Here is a 26186-nt window from a genome sequence, read left to right as displayed (position 1 = left end):
TTTGAGCACAAATCTGAATTCCTGCCAGTTGTTAGAGCTGCCTTATTTTTAACCAAACCGCATTCATATAGAGGGTAAGTCAGAAAATGCTCACATGAATCATTTTTGTAATATTTTGTTGCATGTGTTTTGGATGACACACACAAATGGGGGCATCCTGACGACGGGGACACTACACCACAAAACACTGCGTGAGTCCGTTTGGAAAGCTACGTCAAAGAAGCTGTTTTGTCATTTTGGTTGGAGGACTTGTTGGAGATTAACCCACATGCACAGTAGTCTTACATAATTAATGCTTCCACTCACATTCATATTTAGCATTTCATTTACATAGTTGCCCAAATAATTAATCAGGTTGCTCACTGCATTCACAAGTAACCTGCACACACAGTGAAAGCACTCCTCTCTGCATGCACAGGCGCACACAAGCGGTGTCTGCTTATCCACTTGGTCATTTGTAGTACGTGACTGCAGTTCTTCTGTGTGAGTGTGCAGCTAAGGAAAGCCCAGTGTTGCATTCTCCAGACAGTCATCCCTTCAGTCAGTCAGCCAGCTAGCTAACCCTCGCTCTGCATTCATTTTTAATCACAGAATTACATTGGGGCGCTCTCCAAGTGGTGTGGGTTGACGGGGGACAAGTCGTGATAGAATATGTAATTGTCTGCATAATGCACAGCAGGTGAAGTATCAGCCACTGATATGGGCAGTGGTGAAGATTGTCAACATGCTCTGCAAAAAATAAGAGCAGAGAAAATGCATCTGACTGTGTCAATATATCTGATTGGATGTGGGTATTGGGAGTATGAAAGTCTATCTGCGTGAGGCATTGCGACTGCTTTTTTTTTGATATCTTCATATAGCCTTCAAAGTGCTTTGCAATAATGATGCCTTGTTATCCACATTTACGCCTGAGAGCTGCCCTTCACACATCTTTAAAACATTATGACCTCCATATTTGAGCATGTCAGCCCTGTGTCAGGGTTGGTCATTTACCAATACTTCTTTAGTCACAGCCACTCAGAATAATCACTGTCTTCTACTATTGATCTCTGATCAGCTCCACAGCATCAGCTGGGAAGTCACTCTAAGTGCCTTTGGCTGAGGATGCTGAAGCATCATTCATTCATCATCATCTCTGACCATGAATTTTCCCATCTCCAGACCTGCCAAGGCAAAGGAGAAACTCACTTACAAGAGCATTGCATCACATTAAGTAGAATAAAATCTGTATTAATCAAAGTGCTACTGTGAGCTGCGACTGTGTGCCGAGATAATCTCCATTCAGGAGCGATGTAAGGGCTCGTCCAGAGCTGGAGAGAGACAGAGACAGACGAGGTGATAACTAATGCGGCCAGGCTTAGCTTCACCTTTGATGTTTGTACCAGAAATCCAAGGTGCTCAGAGCCTATCTGTCCTTGAAGTGAACACACCCAGGAATCCCTGGAGAGGGAGAAATATTCTAATCCCAGAGCCGGCTAAGACCTGGAGAGGAAAGTTGACTTTGTATCGATTTTTTTTTTAACATCGTGGGTGTCTTCTGATCATAGTTAATGAAACATTGCATGGCTTCACTACTCGCTGATGCATATTTTTCCTGGAGTCAAAGCTGCATCTGGAGATACTCACCATGTGAAGAGCTCCCTATGCATTAAAGCTTAAAGCAGTAGTTCATATTTCTGCTTTTAAACATGAATTCATGTAGTTTAAACTCATGAAAGGTCCTTTGGAAATATTTTCTTCTTCAGGTTTCCAAGAGGGAAGTTTTCTTAGTTTCAGTAAAGGAAAACTGTGTTAAATATGTCAACAAAAACCTGTTAAGTTGCAGATTAAAATATTGATGTTGCATCAAAAACAACTTTTGTTCTTTCAAATTTCATCTACTTAATAGACAAGTAGCTTTTGCTCTTTTTAAACCTTTTCATCAAGAATCAGTCTGAGCCCCAGCTGAATCTGTGCATAGCAGCTAATATTGGGAAACGAACTGGTGATGAACCCATTTTGGGAATTGTAGTTTTTAAATAAATATTCCACTAAAGCAAAGTGTTGCTTGAAGTATGAGGCAATTTTTAAGGAACCATTACATCCCGTTAAACCCGTAGTCTGTAAATGAAAGTTGGCATACGAGGATGCGTGTGTAAGAGCGTGTTTGATTTCATCATCAGTGACATCTTCAAGGTTGCAGTCGATCCAGCGGTTTTGCTGCCAGGCTTTTGTTTTCTCAGCCATCAAAGGCAGCAGCGCCTCTGGACAGGTTGGTGTGTATGGCAGAATGATTCATCTCATGGTATGAAGCATCAAAACCAATTTGCGCTGCAGTATTGGACACTGGTCCTTTTCTTTCTGTGTGCCTGTGATGTCTATATTTCAGAGGTGGTGCAGTGTGAATACTAAGGTCAGGCTGACATATTGGTGTTGCTCATTAGTAAGAATCAGATATTGTCCAGACAACCTTCTTCCTCACATATTTATTGAAGAATTGATTATTAAACTAGTTCTTTATGTGAAGTTCCGAGCCTGAAATTATTCGTATTACTGAATACTAAAAGCTGTCATATTACTTGGAATTAATTGCACATTTGTAGACTTGTTACCCTGAGCTTCTTTGGAGAATATAAGTGTACGCAGAAATATTGGTGGCATGTTTTGTTTTTGGTCTTCAGCACATCTTGTATCTATGGTCAACATGATATGAAAATGTGGGCTTTCTGAGAAAATATGCATTAAGAAATGATTTTTAAAGGTCGACACCCAAGTAGCAAGTAGCCTAAGCTATTCAAGCAAGGAATTCCAAAGCTGGGGAGCATTCTCAGTGAAGGTGTGTCTGGTTCATAGAGGGCTCAGAGTTCACACATGTATTTTAGGGCCAGACCTAATTTAGAATCAATCAAAAGAATTCTGAAATTAAATCTAAAATGTAACTGGTAGCCAGTGAAGGGACGATAACAGGAGTGATGTGATCACACTTCCTTGAATGATTATGATCCTTCCTGTCATACTTTGGACCAACTGAAGAAAAGAGAGAAGATGAACAGACATGCAAAATCCAAATGTGATAAATAAATGCATGGATAACTTTCTTCACATCAGAGGATAAACACGTATTTTGAGTGAAGAGAGCTGGACTGTACAAACTTATTGACTTGAGTATGAGGTCAGCATTTGTTGACAAATGTTCAATATTCTTTTGGATCAGTTGAGTCTAGAGGGCTGAATAAGAGGATCTCTCATTTACTGTAGCATGAAAGTGTTGGACACCCAGTAGTTGTAATAATAATAATGTTATTTGCAAATAATGCCCCTAAAAAGCAGCAAGTGAAGTGAAAGCAGTAGTTGACCTAAAGCAAAGCCTTGTGGTACACCACAAGTGAGGGGCAATAAAGGATGAAGTATTACCAAATAGCTGTTGAAGAGGTACTGTGGTTGATAGTAGAGCATGATTCCATGACAGTTGTAAATCTACTGTAATTGCTCGAAGTACGTATGCATCTCTGCATTACATAAGAGCCTTATATTGACAATGCACTTTCAGCCGGGTGGCTGAGTACTTATTTTTCATGTCCTCGTGTTTTTTACCAACAGATCTCCCCAGGCAGACTGAACAAGCAAGTCGACTCTAACAGAGCTACGCCTGTCCTCAGTCTACTTGTGGTCTGACGGCACTCACTGACATCAAAGGTACACCCGCCTCTCTCTCTACACCTCCAGCCTCCTTTAATCACTTTGTTCAGCTCATCATTGCAGTAATTACATTTCCTGACAGTTTTTTTTTTTTTTTTTTTTTTGCTTTGCAAATCCAAGACTTCACTTTCTTAGTTATCTCTCCTCAAGGGAGCTTCACTTCACTTCACTTCACTTCACTTTGTCGCTGAGGTGCCTTGTATGATTTTTATTTCAATGCATTCAAGAGCTCCAGGAAATGTGCTCTGATTTCAATAATTCACACAGTTGAATCAGCTCAGGTGAATGTCAGCTGAAAAGTGGTTTTAGTTCTCTTCACAGTTTTTAGTGTATGTTAGGGTTGAACAGGAGAGGGCGTTTGTTCTGGTCCAGTTTCTAAAGACAGACTCAACTGTGTAATGGAGTGTTTGAAGTCTGTTACCTGTTGTGAGATACAACCTGCGACTCCTAATTCCAATTTGGGTGTCTTATGTGCTCCAAAGGACGTGCTCTTTTTTGCATGCCATTGGATTAAAAACGGTTAGACTCTCAATTCTCTCTTTAACAAGTAGGCCGCAGAGCATTTTATAGCTAATTGAAATACTGACTGATGTTCATGTCTATCAAAGCTTTGTGCTTAGCTTTCGGTGTGTTCAAAGTAACCTCATTACCTCACAATTATCTAGATGCTACTCTACTCTGAACATTGACCTTATTGCTATTGGCTGTTTATAATGTCAGACCTGAAGCGTATTCTATAGTCCCTGTTTAAGAATTGGGGTAAAACCTCACTATGCATTGTGATGATAACATTTAATGGAGGAGAAGGCATTTAAATCAGATTGCTGTTAGATGCTTTGCACATCCCATTATAATACAGGGGATTCTGTAGCATGTTTCTCCTGTGATAAAGTATATGACTATTTATAAGTCTTAATGAATTGTTATAGCTCGTCAAAGGGACTAACAAAGACAAGTATTTTTTCTTCGTATGTAAATGTGTGTGTTTGCCAGCTTTTTCCTGTCTGAAATCCTCCACATAGAGAGGCGGTTCAAAGAAAAGGGATGAAGTAAAATATGGATGGTAAACAACAGCTGTATTTCTTTTCTTTTAGCTGTGAAAGCGATCAGCTATGGACTCCATGCACCTCGCTAAGCTTTGCTTATCCTGGCATCACTCAACAATACCCCTCTGGGCATTAACGATTGCTTTAATGTTCCTCAAACCAACAATGACTGGAATTCTAAATTGGAGGGAGGTTTATTCCTGGTGACAGTGCATTTCTGTGTCCATGTTGTGTTGCGTCATTTTTAATATGTTACTCACTTACTGTACCAGTCCAGTGCTACATAGAATATTAGGAAAGTATATCATTGGAAATTAAAATCATCTTCTACTAACCATTCATTACATGGTAGCATGCTGAATATGGCGATTTTGGCTAATACTCCGTGACAAAATTGGCACTTATGTCCACTGTACATTGGGTTAAATTGGCTTTATTTTGCTACAGTTAAGCTCTCAAAAACATTTTGAAAAATAGCAACACTCATGTGAAATAGTCATGTCTGTCATAAATAAAAGCTTTATGTTTCTTCATAAATGGGACTTATTCAAACTGACTTCCATGTTCGTGGATAGTGCTTTTAAAGAGTTGCAAAAGTCATAAAAACCTTCCTTCCTGGTGAGCAGGAATTCCCAACACAGCAGACTGTCATTATGATGAATCACTTAACTGTCAGTCACTCTCCATAAGAGCTTTGACATATTAGACAGCTTAGCCAAGGACACAAATTCTCTGAAGAGCTTGAAATTAAGGCTCTGAAATGAAACTGTAAGGCAGAGCTATATACCCGAATATCGCCAATTTGGCCTTTGACTGTATGAATGTGTTATCATCAACAGAAGGTGCAGGTCAATTCTTCCACCACCACATACACGCCAATGCACACACAGTGGGAGGAGGAGCAGGTGTTTTTAAGTCCCCAATGTTGCCACTGAGAGCTGCATCTTTCAGATGGGCATCAGATGGGTTTAGACAAGGAATTAATTTGAGCTGCAATTACAGCCTCTGGAAAGGGGCAAATTGGTGGTTAAGGGGGAGGAAGGTCCCCACCACCCACCAAGTGCCTAATCGGGTGAATGTCTCTAACTCAATATCGGGCACTGATGGTCACACTCAATTATTTTCATCCTTTACCTCCCAATCTGTCGCCCCATCCCTCTAATAACCCCCTACTCAAACCACACAAGACACGCAGATTCTGCTCTGAGTGGCCTCCTCAGTAGCTTTAATCCCGCTTTGGCCCCGCTTTGATTCCTGATAGAAGTAAAGACAAAAGTTTGAGCCATAGTCACTGCGCACACCCAAGAAATTGCCTGGTGTCCCTCATAAAACAATAAATTGATGTTTTGCACTTCTGGTTTTGTACAGATTAAGCAAACATGACACAGCATGTTAATTAGTGACCCTTGGAGGTGCTTGTAGGAAAATGTACCTTTGAACAAACCGAGGCTAGCTGTCTAAACTAACTCAGCTAAGCTAATCGACCACTGGCGATAGCTTCACATTTAGCATGCAGGCATGAAAGCAGTATAACACTTGACAAGAAAACTAAACAGTTTTTTTTTCCTGAAATGTTGAATTATTGCTCTAAGATCTAATTATTGAGATGTACAGTATGGCTATCTTCATTTGACAAGACACCCACGGGCTGCAAAGCATGAAGGGTCCTCTGTGGAATGACAGGTTTTCTTTACAGCTTTAGGGTGGCCTTGTGGTTAAAGCTGTTCTTGGCATATTTCCACATTAGTGGTTTCAAAGTGGCAGTGAGACATAACAACAATAAATCCAGTTGTATAATGTCTGCTGACTACACACAGCAGACTCATACCAACGGGCCCAGTTTGTGATGCTTTTCACCAGAGGATACCAAAGGAACAAGAGAAGCAAAAGATCAAATGTTGGTCATTCCAGCCTGCTCTGGTGAGAGTGTTTGCATGTTGCCCAAGGCAGAAAAGTTTCCATATACACAAAACAAGAATTTCATCTTTGCAATGGGGGAATTGCCAAGGTTTTATTTCAGGCAGCTGGGACATTCTTCTCGCTCGCAAACCCATTTTTGTGATTTAGTTGTGGTGTCATATAGTAAGATAACAAGACCTCTAGCTGCTTGCTCATTTAAAGGCGTTCTGGAGAATAACATCACTTAAATGCTTGCCAGTTTGCTACAGAGAGGCGTATGATGGCAGAGGGTCTTGTCATTGGAAGATTTGTTTTAGGGGGGGACCTGATGAATAAGGTGCCAGGGATTTATGACTGGATTTTCCAGCAAGCCTTTGAAGTGAGCGAACACTGCATCTCATCTGCCGATCCACACTCAAAATTGTGGTCGCGTGTGTGTGGATATATTTATTACTGGGCTATTTTTAGAGCTGGGGGTTTGTGCTGAAGTGCATTTGTACTTGAGGAAAAGCCTTGCAGCAGCACAAGGGAAGCTGGTAGTGAGGTGCCGCATCAACTCTGCACATGGAATATGAGCCTGTTTTTCCTTTTAATTAAAGATGTTTACGCCTTAAGAGCAGTCAAATCTAACACGCTTCCCTTTGCATTAATTAAACATTTTCCTTTTTTTTTTTTTAATCTCATCTCTTTGATTAATGATCATCCCCTCTACTCATAAACTTCCAATAGCGGCATCCGTCAATGACACCCCTGCCCTTGGAGTTGCGCTTTGATACGTCTCCACCACATAAAGTTAGCACTAACTAGGGCGTGTGTAATTGAGGATGGGGTTAAAATGTGCAGACCTTGGCTGTGTTTGTATCCCCTCTGACTCTGGCCATTAGCAAACATCTGCTGAACCAAAGCTTTAAAAAAACCAGAGCTGTCATGGTGTCAGAGGGGAATTCTTCAGATGCCCCTCCCTGTGCTATTTTAAGTAGGCCCAGAAGTTGGTGTTTAATGATAAGCTGTGGGGCGTAGCTGACATGCCTGCCATATTATTCCCTTTATGACTCAGGAAGCAATGGCTACACTGCCCCCCAACCCTCTAGGGGTGTGAATCATTACAGTCCGTCATCAAGTATGTCCAATCAACGTGGCTTATGGTACGCTATTGCTGTCGGTTATCTCAAGTAGTGGATAGCTTTGGAAATAGACAAGGATGCTACATATGCAATGCCTCTAAATTCATGTTAGAGGCATTCCTGATTCCTGATTTGAGAATGAAAAAACTGGCTAAGTAATGAGAGGTCCTCTCACCATACAGAGAGGAAACAAAAGGAACCTGTGCTTTCATTCACATGGATGTAGAGTTTCACTTTGAAAACACAGGCTCCTCAGCATACACTGCTTTGTGAGGAAGAGTGAAGGAAGAGTCGTGTCAGACGAGACTCCACTCCAGATAAATAAATGATCAGCGCACAACAAACATCAAAGAGGGATTGTGCGCTTCAAAAGGAATGAGGGCCTCACACTCACCAGGACCTATAGTGGAGGATGAATCTTGCGAATGAGCACACACAGTTAGACACACACACACACACACACGCACACGCACACACACACACGTTGTTCCTGTAATCCGACCTGTTTGAGATTCTAATGGTTGCATCTGCATTGATCATCCCCTGCTGAGCCAAATCAGCCCTCCTCAATCTTTGTCTGTTTCAGTGGTAAGATCAGCTAGAAGATATCCAGAATGCTTTGAAGTAATGTGGCCCCTGATGCTGTGTCATTTCTGGGTTTTTGTCAAGTACCCCCTTGTTTAACCTGCCTAAATAGGCACTAACCTTACATTTCTGTCTTAAATCCCTAATTCCTAATCTGGGACATCTTGGACACAAAGAGTCACCACATTCACTTTGATGTTAACATGTTTTTAATGCTGACTGGCTGTAGTTCACCCAGCTTACTTCACAGTCATATGTTTCGCTCTCTGAGCAAGGCCAGAGCATCATGTCACATCCATATAGATAGGGACACATCACTTGTGCGGTGTCTGTGAAAGTGTTGTAAAATTGACATGGCCTGGATTAACCCACTTTGGGAGAAAGTGAACCCGATCTTTACCTAACCTTAATACCAACGTTCTGTCTGGTGTTAGGTTTGCAAAATTGAGTTTTAACGCAGGATCTAGCAAAAGGCCATCATCTTTTTTGTTGATGTTGCCATTTAGAGGTGAATATTCTCAAACAAATATCAAATGAATCAAAACAGTACTCAGCTGACACACAGTGAGCTTGGGAATTTGGGCCATCCTTGGGATCAGAGCCCTGGAGTAGCTGCTCGGACGATAACCCAGCCTTGAAAATAGACATGTGCTTTGAGCAATGGAGATTTATGACAACAGTAAAAAAAAGCACACTCTAAAGCAAATATCTAAAGAAATGTATGTTGAGAAGAACCATATGCTGTGTGTTGCCTTTTCATTTCTGTTTTAACCTCTGGCTTTTTCTCTTTTGTCTCCGCTTTTCTTCCCCTGTCTCCCAGCTCTCCGTTCCTCTTGCTCTCTCATCCTTCTGCTTCTGTTAGAGTGGGGGATGTCTGTTTTCTAACACCTCTCAGCCTGCCTATCTACTAGGTCTGTATTGCTGCGGATCGGTATTTCCAGCCCCATTTGTTATTGTGCCGTCAACCCCCTTGATATCATGCCACCATCAGTTATGGATATCAGGGTGTGTGTGACAGTGATACACAGTGTGGCGTACAACTGTTATCTAGAAATCATGATTGTTTATGATAGACAGTGTATGTGCGTGATACCGGTCCCTGGTGTCCGTATGGCTGGCTGTGGGAAGCTTGCATGTGCTGGATTTGCGCCTGCTTGTGTGTCAGTATGCATTACAGCTCAGTGCATGACTATATCCAATGACAGCGCCATTCCTCCACACTGGCTGTTATTGTTCATTTGCAGGTGTATAATCATTCCTTTCCACCTTTTGGATGTCCAGAAACAAGAATCTTTGTTTTTGTGAGTGTGCACCGTGCTGTTTCATTCCCTTCCTTGGACTTGGAATTGGTGGATCATATACCCATTTTGCTGCACTGATGTTGCAACTAAACTGTATTTAACTGTGCTGTATCTGCAGTGCCAGGATTGTCTTAATTACAAGAAAGGCTCAAACTTCTGAAAGCAGAAACATAATTGGCACCCAGCAGAGAATCCTCTCAGCTCAGTGTCTTTGCTGTGCTGGGTTGGAGTATCAGAGACTTCTCCCTGTAGTCACCCTTTGTTGGGAGAATTTGAGCTTGTCCCTTCAGGGTATTGGCACAGTCTAACTTCAACAGATTTGTCTGTAACAGATAGGCTCTCTGTACTATGACCCTACCTCCCCAGTCATCCAGTCAACCATCCTAATTGTTCCATTTTGATGTTGGTCTTTTGTTCATGATGATTATTTAAAGCGAGTGCTGTATGCCAAATCACCAATTTCCCATCCTGGCCAATAAATCAGTCTTGCATTTGACTTAGAACTTGAGGCATGCATCAGCCTGTTGATGCCACTCACCCAGCCTGCTGGGTCTTTAATGACTTGGTGCCTCCTCCTCCCCCCTCTCTTCCCTCCCTTCCCAACTTGGAAGACCTGTACAACTGCAACCAACACTGGACATGGAGGACTATGATGTTCGCTCAGCCGCCAGCATCCTGGCCTCAGTGAAAGAGCAGGAGGCACGTTTTGAGCAGCTGACCCGAGCCCTTGAGGAGGAGCGTCGCAATGTCACTCTGCAGTTAGAGCGTGCCAACCTGCCCAACAACCCCCCTATCAGCCAACCGCTAGCATGGCAGCAGGTGGTGATGCAGGTAAATGATGCCAGCCTGCTGGCGAACCCCCCGTCATTTTCATCCGCCAACATGTGCTCCCTCCCTGCCTACGTCTCAAAAGTGAAGGTCTCCTGCTCTCTCCTTCCATCTGAGCAAGCTCATTCCACCATCATATTTGCTCACTGTCATTGCTTTTCATCATTGGTGGGACCCAATAATCTCTCTATTCAATTTCTCTGTGATTTGGGACACTTGTTCCTTGTGTCTGTATCCACTGTCCTGAATGTTGTGCAATAATCTGCCCTGTGGTGACTCATCTTTAAAAGCGAGCTGATGAGATTCAACCTCTCATTCTGTCTTCCTTCGCCTCCTCCTTCTACGCCACTGCTTGCCATCCAGTCCCATCTCCTTTCGCCCACTGGTCTTTGATATTGTCTGGTGGCGCTGCTGATTGGATGTGGCCTTTCGCCCAGCTCTGGCCAGCGTCTAGGGGACATTAGAGTCCTGGCCACGGATCCTGTCAATGCTGGCTGACTCTGCAGGAGCAGGAAATGTAAGATGTAGAAATGAGACAGCTCTAATCCCCTAAAAATGTCAGCAGTCACAACATCCCATTGATTTACATACTTCAAAATGCTAGATGCCTCATTGACTGGAAAATGTTACAGTTACAGTCAACTCTTCCTCTGTTTATAACTACATAACAACATAGCATCATATCAGTGGGGTATTTTTAGCCTGGTCTGACTGACACATGCTTGGATTGGGTGGATGTTCTCAGAGCTTTCTCCTGTTGTATGATCACTTCTGTGGAGAAACCCTTTCAAACTATACACAGGTTTTACTAACTAAAATGTGAAGGCACAGTTTGGTGATGCAGCACCTGTAGCACTTACATACATCACCTTTAATCACTGTAAAGGATTCAGTCTCATGTATTATTGATGGAGCAAGACTTGCAGATAGGAAAATGTTTTGCCCACATTTGCCTGCATTCGTATTTGCCCGCAGTCCCATTTTGTTAACAGTCAGTGTCAGTGTTCATTTTTAAAGGACTTGCTGCCAATTTGGCTTCATGAAGACATAATGAAGAGGATGCAGGAAATGTATAGCAGGGCAAAGTAAACTTGTCGTCCCCTCACCCACCAGAGGAGTAATCGGTTTGTACATGAGCGGGTGTGTGTGTGTGTGTGTAAATGTGTGTGTGTGTGTGTGTGTGTGTGTGTGTGTGTGTGTGTGTGTGTGTGTAAATGTGTGCGTGTAAGAGAGAGAGAGTTCGAATGCCTCCCCTCCCTTAACTGGTCCATGATTTACTGGACAGCACTTAACATGACAGGAAGTGAATTAACGTGTTCTCTCATGCTATCACTCACAGATCAGACTCACAGATGCACCCCCACCCTGGCTGTTTGTACACTGTGGGGCCAATTGGGCGTAACATGGTACTGCTCATATATCCATGCCCTATTTATATCATTTTGAAATGTGTTTTGATCACCGGGCATTGGACTGTCTTCTTTATCACGAACATCAATAAATGCCAAAGCAAATTAGGATGCGAGGGTGTGGTTGGTGTCTGCTCTAAGGCAAACAGCACCTGAGTGCTTGGCACAGTCTTGAGCCAGAAGGCGTTGTGGTGTGTGTGTGTGTGTGTGTGTGTGTGCCCATGTGTGTGTGCACGCATGCTGCACCTGAAGACCCACTCCTTCAGATAATGAGGAGGTATGAGCGATGAGGAATGCATCACGTTGTTCTCTTTCTCTCTGTCTCCTCCTCGCTTACTTTCCCCACACACACTCACACACCTTCCCCAGGCTGCATGATGGATTAAAATGGAGCATGGATCAGTAACTGAAGGTCCGCATTCTCAACCTCAGGGTCAGACTCAATGAGGCCTGCCATTATTTAAAGTTGGATTCGGAAAAGGAAAAGTGGACCAAGTCTGATTAATGAGATCAGATGCAAGTAGATGCCTAATGAGAGTGATAAGCCACTGATCTAGATAGCGCTCTGCCGCATGGTGCTCACTTCAGATCAGAATGGGTCTAAACACTAGCTGGCAGCAGACACTTTTATCTGACTTCATCATTGAGATCACTATTGTTAGCATTCTAACAAAGGTGAGCTAGAGAGAGCAGGCCCAGTGGGTATCAAATAAACATGAGAAAAATTATCATCAGCTCCCAGAGATTGGTGTAGATTACTTCACACACATCAGCTCAGCACTGTAAGATTGGTCACTTCAAACAGTGCTATGAAAGGCTCAGCACTACTTGCTTTTTTCATCAATCCCCCACCCTCAGTTTGTTGAGTTTAACACAGCAGGTTCTTCTGTTGAGTGTAGCCTGGATGTGGAGTGAAGTTTTTGCCCTGGACAGCAGCCAAATGACTCGGATAAGTCGTACAGTGAGGGTTTGACAGCGTTATGCAGAAATATAGTCGTCATTTCCTCTTCAAATTTAAAGTCAAGGCGATATGGTAGCCTTTCTACGTGTTTCCTTTGGTGACAGATCTTGTCAGAGTCAAGCTAATGTTCATGTGAACATAAATATTTTGCACAATAGGGACGAGATTTTAACATATCTGGAATCTAAAATATGAAATACAATGCATTCTAAGCAACTATTGAATGGACTGGCATGAAAATGGTTAACATTCCCTGCTAAATGTCACCATAATAGCAGTGTCATTGTCACAATTTTAGCATGCTGAATTTAGCATTCAGCTCAAAACACCACTGTGAATATTGTGATTCACCATATTTCAGATATCATTATATTTTGTCCCTGCGTGAACATTAATACAGTGTATAAAAAGGTAGATCTCCACAAGAAGCATTGGCTATTGTATTGGAACAATGAGTGGTTCTTGTAAGCAGCACTGCCCTACTTCCAAGACCTTACTAATTGAATTCTGACCCTCATTCACTTCAATATAATACTTTATGAATTGCCACCAAGGAAGAGAATTAGAGTGTTTACACTGCAGTGTCCTGTGAGAAACATCAGAACAATGCTGTCGGATACTGCATTAGCTTTCCTGATGTAATTATCAGTAGAGATTCAGTGACACGGACCAAGGCGCCTTTGAATCTGCGTCCATCGACAGCCCCAACATGTGACCACTCACATGCTAAGATACTACCCTTTTGCCTGTGGTAGCCTAATTGATTTTTGCCTGAAGACGCGTTATCGCCAAGACTTTGAAAGGTCAAGTGGTGCATTGTGACAGTTCTATATGTGGAGAAAGGCAGACAGTACTCAGACATCCACGTCTGTTTGGAGCTAAGGGAGAAGGTGACCTCATTTCATATACACCAGACACCTAATCTAGCTACCCATGGCCACTGCCCAGCACATACACAGATCCCATCTCGTGAGTGCATACAATCCGGCTTCACTGAAAAGGAAACTCGGGATAATTTCTCGCACTGTGGATATCATTAAATGTTGGTGTTTGGTATTCAGATGCTATATTCAGCGAGCTTCCAGCATTGCAGAGGCATATCATCCCCTTGTGCAAATGTTGTGGGAAGTTTTCAAAGGCTTGTGAGCTTTGGAGAGAGGGAACAGTGCAGCCTTTGATCTGTGCTGCTGTCTGTGGTGAAGATGTACAGGCCCTGCGATGGCACTACAGCACTCAACCAACAATCGCTCCAGCAGCCCTCCACCCAGTTTCATCCCCACAGCCCCCAAGCCCGGTCGAGAAACAATGGACACAAAGGACTGAGGGTGCTATAGCGACAGAAGATCTATCCTTCCACTGGCAGGGCCCGGGAGCCCCTGTACCCTCGTAAATCACCTGCTTAACAATGAGCCTTAGTTTACTCCCACCCCTCTTCTGTCTTCCCTTGTCTCCTTCCCTCACTGTGCCATCAGGAACCTTCACTCCTCCCATAAACACCCTAATTACCTCGGTGTGAAAGTGGCCTCTTTGTTTATTTTTGTATACCACACTGTTCCCGGACCCTCCTACATCACTTTCCTCTGACATTGCGGTTTCACAGAGCAAAATCACATTAAAATGATAATAATAATGTTGCTTCTTGTTTTCCATGTTTCCATATGGAACATTTAATCATGTAATTCTAATACTCAGTCAGTTATTAAAATACACAGAATATTTGTTCCCCTCCCTTCAAGTGACCTGACACAGTTTGCCACGAACGTCACACCACTTCTCCTCTTACAGTCGTAACTCAGTCCACGTAATGCTGCAGTCAGCAGAACTTACTCTTTGAAGGGGCAGCAGGATCAATAAATATAAAAAAAAACTTCAGATCTTGGCTCATAATAATATTCAGTGTTTTTCTTCAGTATCAAAAGTAATCCTGGTATTGAGGTCTGACACCTTGTGTGACTTGGCAGTAGACAGGAATGACTCGACACGCAGTAACAGAAACATAAAGAATAGACTAAACCAATTTTCTTTTGGATCTTTCTTTAAAGTAATGCAACGTGGCCCAATGAGCTAAGCTTATATATATATATATATATATATACCCACTAGCAGTATAAATGTCAGTAGAAAAGTATATAGTAGATAGTAGCTTTGCATTACATCCCTACTGAACACGACAGTCTTTTAGTGAGTGGTTTCAAGCCCTTAACATTATCATCACCGGCTGCATGTCTAGAATTTGTGACTGGTTCAGTTGAATAGAATTTTTTCCCCTCTTTGATTGGTTCATCTGAATAATTTTAAGAGGCCTGAAGAGGTAAAATTATTGAGTAGTTCATAGGAAAGATGCAAAGATTGGAGAAAAGATAAGCCTTTTTTTTTTTTCATACCCCTGTGAGGGGAGTTGGGAATTAATGCTTTAGAGGCAGGTGTAAATGAGACAGAATGAGGAGTTCCTCGGTGCTCAGGACTCAAAAAGCATTGTAATTGATTTATAAATATAAAAAAATATATCAAACATTTAAGAAAGGAAAGCCACCTGCTTCCTCCCACTGCATTGCTTCAGCTTAAGCTAAAATGCTCAGAGCGTGCCATTGATGTTCTAGGTTATCTTTTATTCAACCCACTTCAACATTAAGAGTCAACTTTAAGGCAATGGCCCATGAATCACACTGCTAACTGCTCAAGGTAGGGGGTGAGTCCTCTCTGTGTCTCAGCTCTGTGCAGGGGCTGACATGGAAGGACAGGAATTTTTACTCAAGGTTGGAGTTGTGCATATTCGTCTAGTTCGGATGAACAAGGAGAAAGAGGTTTGAAGGAGAGGCAGCAGAAAAGCCTTTTGTACTTTCGGGTATTTATATTCCTCTGGGGCGGCTCAAACCTTCATCCTTCAAACCAGCCCCAGCGCTGGACTTAATGCCTGTCCCGATGCACCTCCCTGCCATTTGATCACAATCCATTAAACCATTATGCTCACTAAAAGCACTAAGAGGGGTATCTGAAAACTGCTTCCATTTCCTTCACCAGACATCCTCTCTGTGTTCTGGCATAGGTGAACACACAGGCTAAAGATTTCTGAAGGGCACTGCCTCTGCCTGAAAGTTTTTGGACTGCATGGAAGACTGCATATACTCGAAGATGACCGTGGTAGTCTGAACAGACTGCTGGGCTTGGCTGTTAACTTCAGAGACTAAATTGTATCCCATGTGTTAAAAATAAAGCCCCTCTCCTTCACAGGACCCCAGTGCCACCTGAGGAATGTGACCTCACCCTTCCCAGTGTCCAGCAGGATAACCAAACAAGGCTGACCCCATTCACCTGAAAATGTTTTAATCGAACGCAGACTTTGAACTTTGTAGCAGAGCCGGAGGTGTTCTTCAAGGCCTTGCTTTAATTATTCTCATGAGTTTAACGTACTGGTGCGACATTTTTACTACAGGACTTACAAGCATGTAAACGGTCATCAAATGAGGAACAGAAGCAGCACTGAGTCTTGCTTTGGGAGGTTTGCAGGAGTAAATTTGCACTTTATTGGACGGAGAATTCCTTAAGACTACAAATGCCTTAATGGAAAAAGAGTCTTAGAGCTGAACGTTTCTTTTCAATATTACCCCAGTGTGTTCTTTAATGAAGGTTACTACAACATGGCTGTTCAGTTTCAGTGAGCCTTTCCACAGTTTAAACTGCAAAACTTTGTTTCGCATATTACTGTTGCTCAGCAAATACATGCAAATGGCCTAGGGGTCTGTTGTTAATTAAAATATACAAATGGACATTTGTGAGAAGTGTTTGGATGCATTCTCAATTCCTGGAAAGCTTTCCGAAACACAGCTAAAGCAGACACATCAACTAAAGCAGCTGGAAAAAGTCCCCTCAAAATCCACAAGCTAAATAGTAGATGAATCAACTCAGAAGGGGGCGACTGTAACTCTCAGCTGGGAACATTACCTCAAATTACCTTAAAATCTGTTCTGTTTTAATGCCAACAGAAACAAACCTCTTGATATTTGCTAGTTCCAGTAAATTCTTGCTCTTCTACCTGTGTGCATTGGAGGGATTATCAGCACATTCTTTGAGTGTGTGTGCAGCAGCAGCGGTCTACAGGTGGTGCACCATCAGATTACAGCAATTAAGTCAGAACCACACATCCATCCATTGACTTTGCACTCTGGCTTGCTGACTGTATGAGTTCTGGCATTGCCTCAGGCTGAGACACACTGCTGGACAGACTATAAAAAGACTGAACATCACAGAGTGTGGAATTTGCAAACCTTTGCTGTTTTGTGTCACAGAGTTGCACTCACACTTTGTCTAAAAGTCACGTATTTCGTCTTAAGCTGAAGCCAGGCCGTGGGGCCCTCTTTATATGTTGGCGCGTTTGAAAAGGGTGAAGTGGAAAGAAATAGGGCTTGGTATGTGAGCTATCTAACACACGGTGTCTGAGCGTCATTCTCGTTGTGTAGAGGGTGATGCTAATAGCGCAGGAATGTGTGAAAGGACCTGCACTGTTCTTGACAGCCTTTCTCCAAGTGCCTCATTTGAGCTGATCTTTGGGTGCTGAATAAGGGCATGTGAAGCAACATGTTCCATGACTGGAAAAAACATTGAACAATGCAAATGCAGCTGAGCTTCATCACTTTTATCTATTTGCTTTCAAGCAACATGACAGTGGCACTGAAGATGATTATCAGACGTAATGGCAGAAAAACCTGCCTAGAAGCTGTGGGTCATGAACCAACATGTAAATATATTGTGAGGCATATGAAAATAAAATATATATAATATATATATAAAATAAATATATATATTGGAATTGTACCTATAAAAAGAGATGACATTATTGTCAGTCAACAATCTGATAAAGAAGAATCTCTCATGAAATTAGGGGGAAAGGTGGGAATTAGGCCATGGAAATGCTGATTAAATATGATCATTTTTAGACATACCCTTGAACAACCAATCGAGAGTCTCCATTCCACATCCAAAGGGTACGTTCAACTAGAATAAAGTTGATGATTAGCTGCATGTCAGCCTCCGCCTGATTCACATTCTGTTGTTTGTGCCTCATTCAGTGTCCCAATTACGCATGACAAGATGAAAAACTAGTAAAAGCCTAATCCAGTTATATTTGTATAACAAATCTTGCTGTGCAATTACAGTATTGCCACATAAAACACAAAATAGAACCTTTTGATCTGAAGTGATGTCATTTAAACAGAGCTTTATTTCCCTAAATGAAGGGAAAATTGCCTTTTCGCAAGACAAAAGCCCCCAATAGATTGGACTCTAATCCTGTGCATCGCTGAGTAGCCATTTTTCAAGGGGAAAATAAAACATGATAGTAAGAGTCATTAGATAAGGGCTTTGTTGCAAGCTGTGTCATTGTTAGAATAAACAGCAGTCAGTCTGTAGCAGAGCCGATCATCTTGGCCTTGTAGACTCTCACACATTCATTTCACATCAGGGCTCATGCACTGCGCAGTCATTGTCCTAAAGAACTGACCTGCTCTGTGTACAGTGGGTGTAGTGGGTTGAACTCGCTAACCTCTTCATTAAAGTTTGAAGGTAAAATAGTCTTTCCCAAGAAATGTATTCTTGGCGGAGTGGAGGAGCTTTTCAAATGCTCTTCAGAATTAGATGTCATTTAAGTTTCCCTTGAAACTGGGGATTTTTTTGTAATGAAACACAGTATATATTTTTCTCCTCTCTTCAGTCTACTTCTGGTATCTGCTTTTGCTCCTCTTTCCTCCTCTCTGTTTCTCCGTGTATCTGGCCTCTTGAATGGAAATGAAAAACATGATGCAGCTTCTTTGGAGGTGTCTGGCTGTCAAAGCACGCCTTGTTGCCAACATTAACCTTTCTACCATCTGTTTCACTCTGTATGTTCTGACAGAGTAAAGCTGACTTCAGGAGCCTTGATTACAACTCTTGGATTATTCATACGCCTCGTACATTTATTTTACACCGCCCGGCTGTAGGTTGACTAGATCAAGAGAAAAAAGCTTTTGTCTGACAGTAGCGGGTATTCTTGGAAACAGCGTGTATCACTGACCTGTGATGTTGAACACAAGTCAGGATATTTGTTTGTCCTGCCTGTTTTTGCATTAGTTGGACATTCCCTACATTTTGCAGAACAGAATGCTGACAGATAATCCCACACATCAGTGCCATGTTAGCTACATGGTTCTTGTGTCCACTGGTCAGTGGACTGGTCCCCAACTTTGGTCCAGACTGAAATATCTTAACCGTAGGTGATGCCCTTCCTTGACATTTTGCACAGGAATTCATGATGATGATGATGATGAACCTAATGACTTTGGTGATCCTTTAGCTTTTCATCTAGCATCTTGATTTGTAACCAACATCAGGTCATTCTCAGTGGCACCATGAAGCATAACCTGTGATACATCATACCTGCTAAACATTAGCATATGAGGAGTGAAGGCATGCTAACGTGCTGGCATCGGCGTCCTGCATAGCACAGCATCTCAGCCTTATCGTCTTGTCTAAATCGAGATGGCAAAGAAATCTGGCAAATGTTCCTTAAAACAATATTCACAACATTAAACTCGAAAATGGAAACACGTATGTTGAGATTTCCAGAGGAAATGAAGATGAATGCGTTGTCCCTCGTCTGCTCCCATGAGTATTCCAAAGCACTTAATGGATTTTTAAATAAGGTTATGAAACTCACTCACTACCTAAATGGCTTAAATGGAATGTGATATTGCAAATCACATAAGAGAAGTGCAATTGAAGTTACGAGACTTATTTTGGAGGTGATGCTGGTTGGTTGAATTTCTAATGGCATTGTTGAAAGTAAATAGATCTAAATGTAATGATGCATGGTGGGCCAGGTCTTTCATTAAGAGCGAATGGAGCAGTAATGCTGGGGGAGATGAAATACCAGGCTTGTGGAATGCAAAACCTCAGCCATTTCCCCTCCGTTTGGGATTTCTCCTTTCTCTCCCTTCTTTTTAGTCCAGTCATTCTTTCTCCCTCTTCTGTAAGTCCAGACGTCTCTCAAAGTTCTCCTTAGTTAAGCTTCCATCTACGTTATATTAGATTAACATTCCTTCTCAGTCTTGGTCACAGTAATAGATATTTGAATGTGAATTCTTTCACGTACGTCCCACCCCTCCCTTATATCAAGTGCAGTGAGAGGAACGGGACAAAGAGGTGGAGAAAAGAAGCTGTGTGTGTGCATGTGTGAAGGCTGTAAAAATTTGCGGAGTATTGGGTGCCTTCGCCTCAATAGGGGCAACTTTTGTTTTGTGTGTGAGCCCCGGCACCCCCCTGCCCCATCTCCTCTTTTTCCTCTCTCTGTCTGTCTATGCCAACAAGGGGGAGGGGTCGATGGGTTGACAGACAGACGCAGCTGGAGTGCATAGAGGGAGCTGGTCCCACCCCAGACATAGACCCAATGAGAGAGAGAGAGAGAGAGAGAGAGAGAGAACTGCTTCTTTTCCAGCTCCTGCTGCCTGTCTGGGAACCCTCCTTTCTAATAACACACCTCCTCTTTTCCCCCTTTCTCTCAGCCCTGGAGGTTTTTGTTCTCTCTCTGGCTAACTTTTTTTGTTGAGTGAGTGTGTGTGTGCGCGCACGAATGCACACACTTTGGTTCAGCTCTTTTCCTTTTCTTGAATTCCTGTTTTCATCAGAGATTGGGGGGGGGCAGCGGCTCCCTTTGCCCTTCATCTCTGTCCATTCCATACATACATACATGCAGCATCTTTGCAAAGGAGAAAGCAGGGTTCCCTTTTTCCAGCTATGTCAAACCAGCCTGGGATAGCCACAATTACACTGGATGTAGGGTGATTTATCTTCCAAAATAAAAGCACGAGTGCTTCTTCAAAAAGGCGCAGCTCACATTTGACATTCATTCTCACATTCATTCCGCTTTCATGCCCTCCGAAAAAAACAAAAAATAAAATGAATAAAAATACTAATACCAGCGTTCTAGTCAAATGAGCATCCTCACATTATCCGAAGGAAGTGTCTTTTGTCAAGTACAGAAAATTTGAAAAAACAAATTTATTTGACTATCATTACTCTTGAAATAAAAAACGCTTGCACTTACTACTTTATTATAGGTATGTATGTGTCTTCACATTTCCATTAGGGCCAACGGGTGCATTATGAACGAGCTAGGCTTGTACTGTCTATGAAAAAAATCATAATGACTGATTCCTTGTTGTGTTTTTGAAATTCACTTAGTTAGCTTTCACTATTAAACACACGTCTCTAGTCTAAACACATGACCATGACTGTCAGTAGGCCTATAAGAGAGACACGTTTAGTGTCCAAGCTGTTTTTAACCTAAAATTTAAGACTTGTTTTAAAGACATGGAAAGTAACAGTAACCTCAATATTGTATTGGGCCATTTTCTCTTCTCACAAAACAGTATCAACCTACAACCTGAACCACATACATTTTTTTCTGGTTGTTTCAAATGTAATTTTGTAGTTATCTGATACTGTCTTTTGCGAGCGTGCGCAATGGTCGCGCTTTTATTTTGAAAGGCACCCCACCACATTTCCCGTATTTCTACCTAACTGTGTTTAGCTCGACACAGAGCTGGGGGATGGCTGCCTGCGTCTGAGCTGCTGCCTCTGCGCTCACAGAGGGAAAACTCAACGTAAATAGACCAGGAAAACGCGAGGAGACGACAGGAGGAGAGGAGGGAAAGGAGAACTTTTCCGAGTGGAGGAAATAGTTGTCACACATTTCCCCGGGAGGTTTTTGTTTTTTCGGGAGCGAAGGGGGGATTTTGGACCATGCCTGCTGAAGTGAAACAGGTTTGTGTTGCTGTGGCTGCCGGTCTTCTCTCTCTCTCTCTCCCTCCTCTCATCGTATCTTCAGCCTCTCTGACTCCTCTTGTCTCTCTCCTCCTAATTGATTCCTCATTGTTTGGGTTTGGTTGCCTACTAACAGATTTCATCCTGGAGCATCACTCTTAATGTCTTTTCTGTAGCTTTTATTTCCATCCAGTTTAGTACATGAGAGCAGAGATTCTCAGATTTATCGATGTCCTTCAGGTGGATAGTGCGCGGGTGAGTGCGCGCGTGTGGATATATGGACGTGTAGCGTGCGTGCACGTGTGTACGCGTGCGTGTCTACAGGCTGCCGAATGGCATCAGATACAGTAAAGACTGCGTGCGCCTCCACTACTTAGTGACCATTTGACGTTGTAAATAGTCCTGACCATGAGATGGTGAGTGGTGGTCCTGTGTGTGTGTGTGTGTGTGTGTGTGTGTGTGTGTGTGTGTGTGTGTGTGTGCTCTTGGGGGGGGGGATGCCGCGCAGGAAAGCAGTGCTGTGACTTATGAGTTCCCTGACACATTCATGGGATCAGACATGTCAGTGCCACCTATAGAATGACTGGTGCGATCGTGGGACAAGCAGTGAAGTATTGAAAGTTTGTCCCTGATCAGTTTGTCCCTGATCATCGCCTGCTAGGCTCTGAATGAGCCCAGCCCCAGATTTATAGCCTGTGGGCTGTAGTGCCAATTGTATGAGAGACATGGCATTAAAGCCTTTTGTCTTTCACTTGCACAGATACTGCAGGAATGTGCTTTTGTTAGCTCTTGCGAGTGTGTTACTGTGTCTGTGTGGGTGTGTGCGTACCAGGGCATGATGTGCATACATTATTGGAAGTGTTCCCTGTGTTTGAAGCGCATCCACAGGCAGCCTACACCATCACAACGCTCTTTTCCCCGCTGAGCTTGGCAGCGCTCGGATCCTCACAAAAAGAAGAAGAAGACAGACATCTGAAAAGAAAGAAAGTGGAGGCAAAAAATCTGATTGAATAAGGTCAACTTCTCATCAGCGCCGCTCTCCTCCGCTGGGCTGAGAGGGGTGGAGTTACCAAACCCCTGACTGGCAGAGAAAAACATTCTGTCAGCTCTCCACATTGCTCTGATAATAATACGTTAACCGTGGCCCCTGTGGATGAGAGCCACCAGATAACTGGAGGAGCCGGCGCCAAAAAGAGAAGCTGTTTTTCGCCTTCACACTTTGTTCTTTCCATCCCAAGTTTGAAGGCTGCACTCTCGGTGCAAGCCGATGGATCAGAAGCAGGGCAAAAGTTGCCGGTTGGAATCCTGGTTTGGATTACGTTGATGGGATGAAATGCATGATAACAACCTGAGATAAGGCTCTCTCAAGATGCATCCCAAAATGGGTCTCAGAGGTGCAGGGTGCCCCCCTGTGTCTGTGACCCGCGTAAGACTGAGATAGTTGGCATACTTAAGAGCAGGCCGGCATCGTGGCACGACCTTTTCAACTCAGCTGGACATTCCTCAGCTCAGGAGCACCTGCTTGTGCGGTGCTTAAGGGGCAGGGGGTCAACATGTGTGTTCATGTCACACTTAAGCCAGGAATGGATCGATTTCAGTGTCCGTGTTGTTGTTTTGTCATTCTTCTTGGTGTTGCTCTATTGGGCCATGAAGAATGGTCCGGAGTTGTCATTTGAGCCTCTCACTGCCACTTTCAGCAGCGATGCCCTACACTGCGCTCTATACGTCCCTTAGGGCGTCCTGTTTAATAGCTTAAAATCAGTTTTTATACTTGGAAGAAAGTAGATAGCAAGAGGAGATGAGAGAGATGTTGATCTGCCTTGACCTCTTCTTAATGCTGCAGCAGAGCTTATGGTAAATGAGTTTTAGCCCACTGAAGATTACTGCATAGGCCTCAATTAGTGGGGGTGCCTCCACCAGACCATGTCTGAGTTAAATATAAACTGGCCTCTATTTTAGAACTTTTCACCAGCAGGGTAGCGCCCAAATCCTCCAACTTTAGCCGCAGAGGCCGGAGCATCTTCTCCTCATGAAAAATAGAAGAACAGATTTGTCGCGCAGGAGAAAGGAAAACATTATGAATAATCCAGTAGTCCTCGTCTTGCCAAGGTCTATCAAAAAACTGATGTTACTTCTCCTCCACAAGCGAGAAGGGCCCATCTGAATAACAAAATAATTCATCAGTGATTCAGCCAAAGACTAAAGGAGGTCCTGTCTTCAGACTGCAGGTTACTGCCAGACTCCTGACAGCTAGCGGGGCTTTCAGCTGCAGCAGCTGAGCGTTCCCCCCCTCTCCGATGCTGTTTGATTTCTTCCCGAAATTAAAAATCCATCAAACTCTTCATCTTTTTTTTTTTTTTTTTTCTGCGGGGGTGTTTTTGTGTGACAGCTCGACCATCGTCTGCCCGTATTCTTTTCCATTCCTCTCCTCTCCTCAGGCTCCTCTTTTGTGACTGCAGAAGACATTGTGCAGATCAATATTTGAAGACATGTAGAGCATGAGGAGTGGTACTGTTTGGAGAGTGGAGGTCACACAAGAATAATGCTGCTGACCGGAAACATACGAGCGGTCAATGGCTGTGGAGACCGCATCAGTGCAAGGGGGCATGCACTGGGGGGGGTTGGGTGCAGGATGGGAGAAGATTTGAGAGAGGGGGGGTCGTGAGTGCCTGCTGTGTTTTGAAGGCGAGAGGGTCCGATCATATGGTGGCAAGTGCCTGGTGACTGGTGATACCAGATGGCCTTCCCGTCACACAGCCTGGCCATACTCCCCATGTTTCCCATACTCCCCATGGCTGCTCTCATCACATGACCCATGACACAACATGTTCCAGTATCTGCCACCCCGCCCACCATCTACCCACCTACTTCTGTAACTGGGTGCCTGTTTCTGGTTTTACATGAATAGTTTGTCCTTCTCAACATCTTCATGCTGATGCTGATTTTTATTTTTATCTGTTATCATCCTCTAATGACATATAAGCCAAAATGGCAAATATCTGCTGGCCACTGCTTCTAATTTGCTGCATTTATCTGGTCTTTCTGTATGTCCAATGAAACGGGAAATAGGAAGAACTTTTTCAGGGCATTTTTCACATTATTTTCATGTGTACCAGACTTGGCAATAAACCAGTTTAGGGTCACAACTAATGGTCATTTTTCACCATTAATAAATCTGTCTTTAACTCAAATGTATTAAGTTAACAGTGATATAGACAAAGAAAAGCGGCAAATATTCACATGGTGACCAATTTTTGGCTTTTTTGCTTTAATAATGACTGAAACAATTATTCAACTTCCAAATTTCTTTCAGTGTATTTTCTGTCAATTCACTAGTTCATCAGTTGGCCATCTGTAAGCCATCTCTGTCTAAACTAGTGAATCAAAAATAAAAAAAATAAAAAAATGCACAGGATAATTGGTAATGAAAAGAATTATTGCACCCATATCATATATTGTGATAGTCCTGTATAGTAACTGTGTTGCAATCGCTGCAGTTACGTTGTGAAAGACAGTTTGCTTTGCTTTATGTGAAAGCTTCTGATGCAACACTATACCAGACATCTGGTGCACCATGTGGGTCAAAACAAACACTAAGAAATATGTGCAAATCCCTTCGGACCCCAGCAAGTATTACACATTACTATACATAGTACACTGTATGTTCGTGCTCTCCATCATATGAACGCACCCTCAAGTGTTTACACTGTGGTTATGTTGTGTGGAGAATTAGGGGTCTGTGCCACTCAACCCTTGGCACTACAGACCCCCCCCACCCCCCACCCCCCCTTTGCCTTGGCTTCCCCTCTGTCTGCCCTAACCCATTTGGCTGGCTGACAGTGTGACCGATGCGGGCCCGCACTCGCTCACTCACTGTCTTACCACTGGCGAGGACCATAATGCTCTCTCAGCTTTCATCATCACGCTGATGGAATTAAAAAAAGGTGAGTGGCAGTAAATTGGAGGGCTGGAGGGGGGGCGAGAGATGCTGGAGATGGATGTTTTCATACTGCTATGTTTGGAAGCGGCATTGGGGAGAAGAAGCATCGCATTAATGAGATGGCAGCTTATTATCTTGCGAGAGCTGTTGTTGTTGTCTTTTTTTTTTTTTTTACCTATTCAGCTCTACAGCGTGCCTCTTATCAAACCCGTGTGCAGGGTGCATACAGTATGAATCCTGTGTGCATGCATATATTTCATGCACATCCTTGAAAACACTCTATTGTGTTTCCCTGGTTCAACATTTTGTACAATGAACTTCCAGTCACTTAGTAATGACTACTTGGCTGATTGAGAGTTTTTGTGCTTTTCCTGCTGCCAAATGCATTAAATCCACCAGAGGGGAGGTGTAGACACAGTGTCAGCCCACTCTTCCTTCAACACACAAATGCACACATACCCACACACACACACACACACACACACACACACACACACACACACACACACACATACACTAGAGGCTACACAGTAACATCAGTTGGTTCCCTGGCTTATTTACTCAGTGTTTGTCTTCAGGCTACAGACAGGGTAGCCCTGTTTATATGGGAGTGGGATTCATG

At 43.1% G+C, this 26186-nt stretch overlaps 1 protein-coding gene across 18 annotated transcripts in view; it reads left to right on the top strand.

Moving 5' to 3' along the window:
• arvcfb (ARVCF delta catenin family member b) overlaps positions 1-26186 on the top strand; it is a 208692-nt gene that overhangs the window by 75476 nt on the left and 107030 nt on the right. For 7 of the 18 annotated variants that reach the window (XM_076731507.1, XM_076731506.1, XM_076731509.1 and 4 more), the window contains exons 3-5: positions 3580-3675; positions 9153-9243; positions 10245-10464. In XM_076731507.1, the coding sequence (XP_076587622.1) occupies positions 10273-10464 (192 nt within the window). In that variant the 5' untranslated portion in view covers positions 3580-3675; positions 9153-9243; positions 10245-10272. Of the gene's footprint in view, positions 1-3579; positions 3676-9152; positions 9244-10244; positions 10465-21362; positions 21625-26186 lie in introns of those variants that run through there. The other 11 variants (XM_076731519.1, XM_076731520.1, XM_076731517.1 and 8 more) reach the window with 6 other exon arrangements.

This window comes from Chaetodon auriga, chromosome 5, assembly GCF_051107435.1.
Source record: "Chaetodon auriga isolate fChaAug3 chromosome 5, fChaAug3.hap1, whole genome shotgun sequence".
Classification (NCBI taxonomy): domain Eukaryota; kingdom Metazoa; phylum Chordata; class Actinopteri; order Chaetodontiformes; family Chaetodontidae; genus Chaetodon; species Chaetodon auriga.
This window is presented reverse-complemented; position numbering and strand designations above follow the sequence as displayed.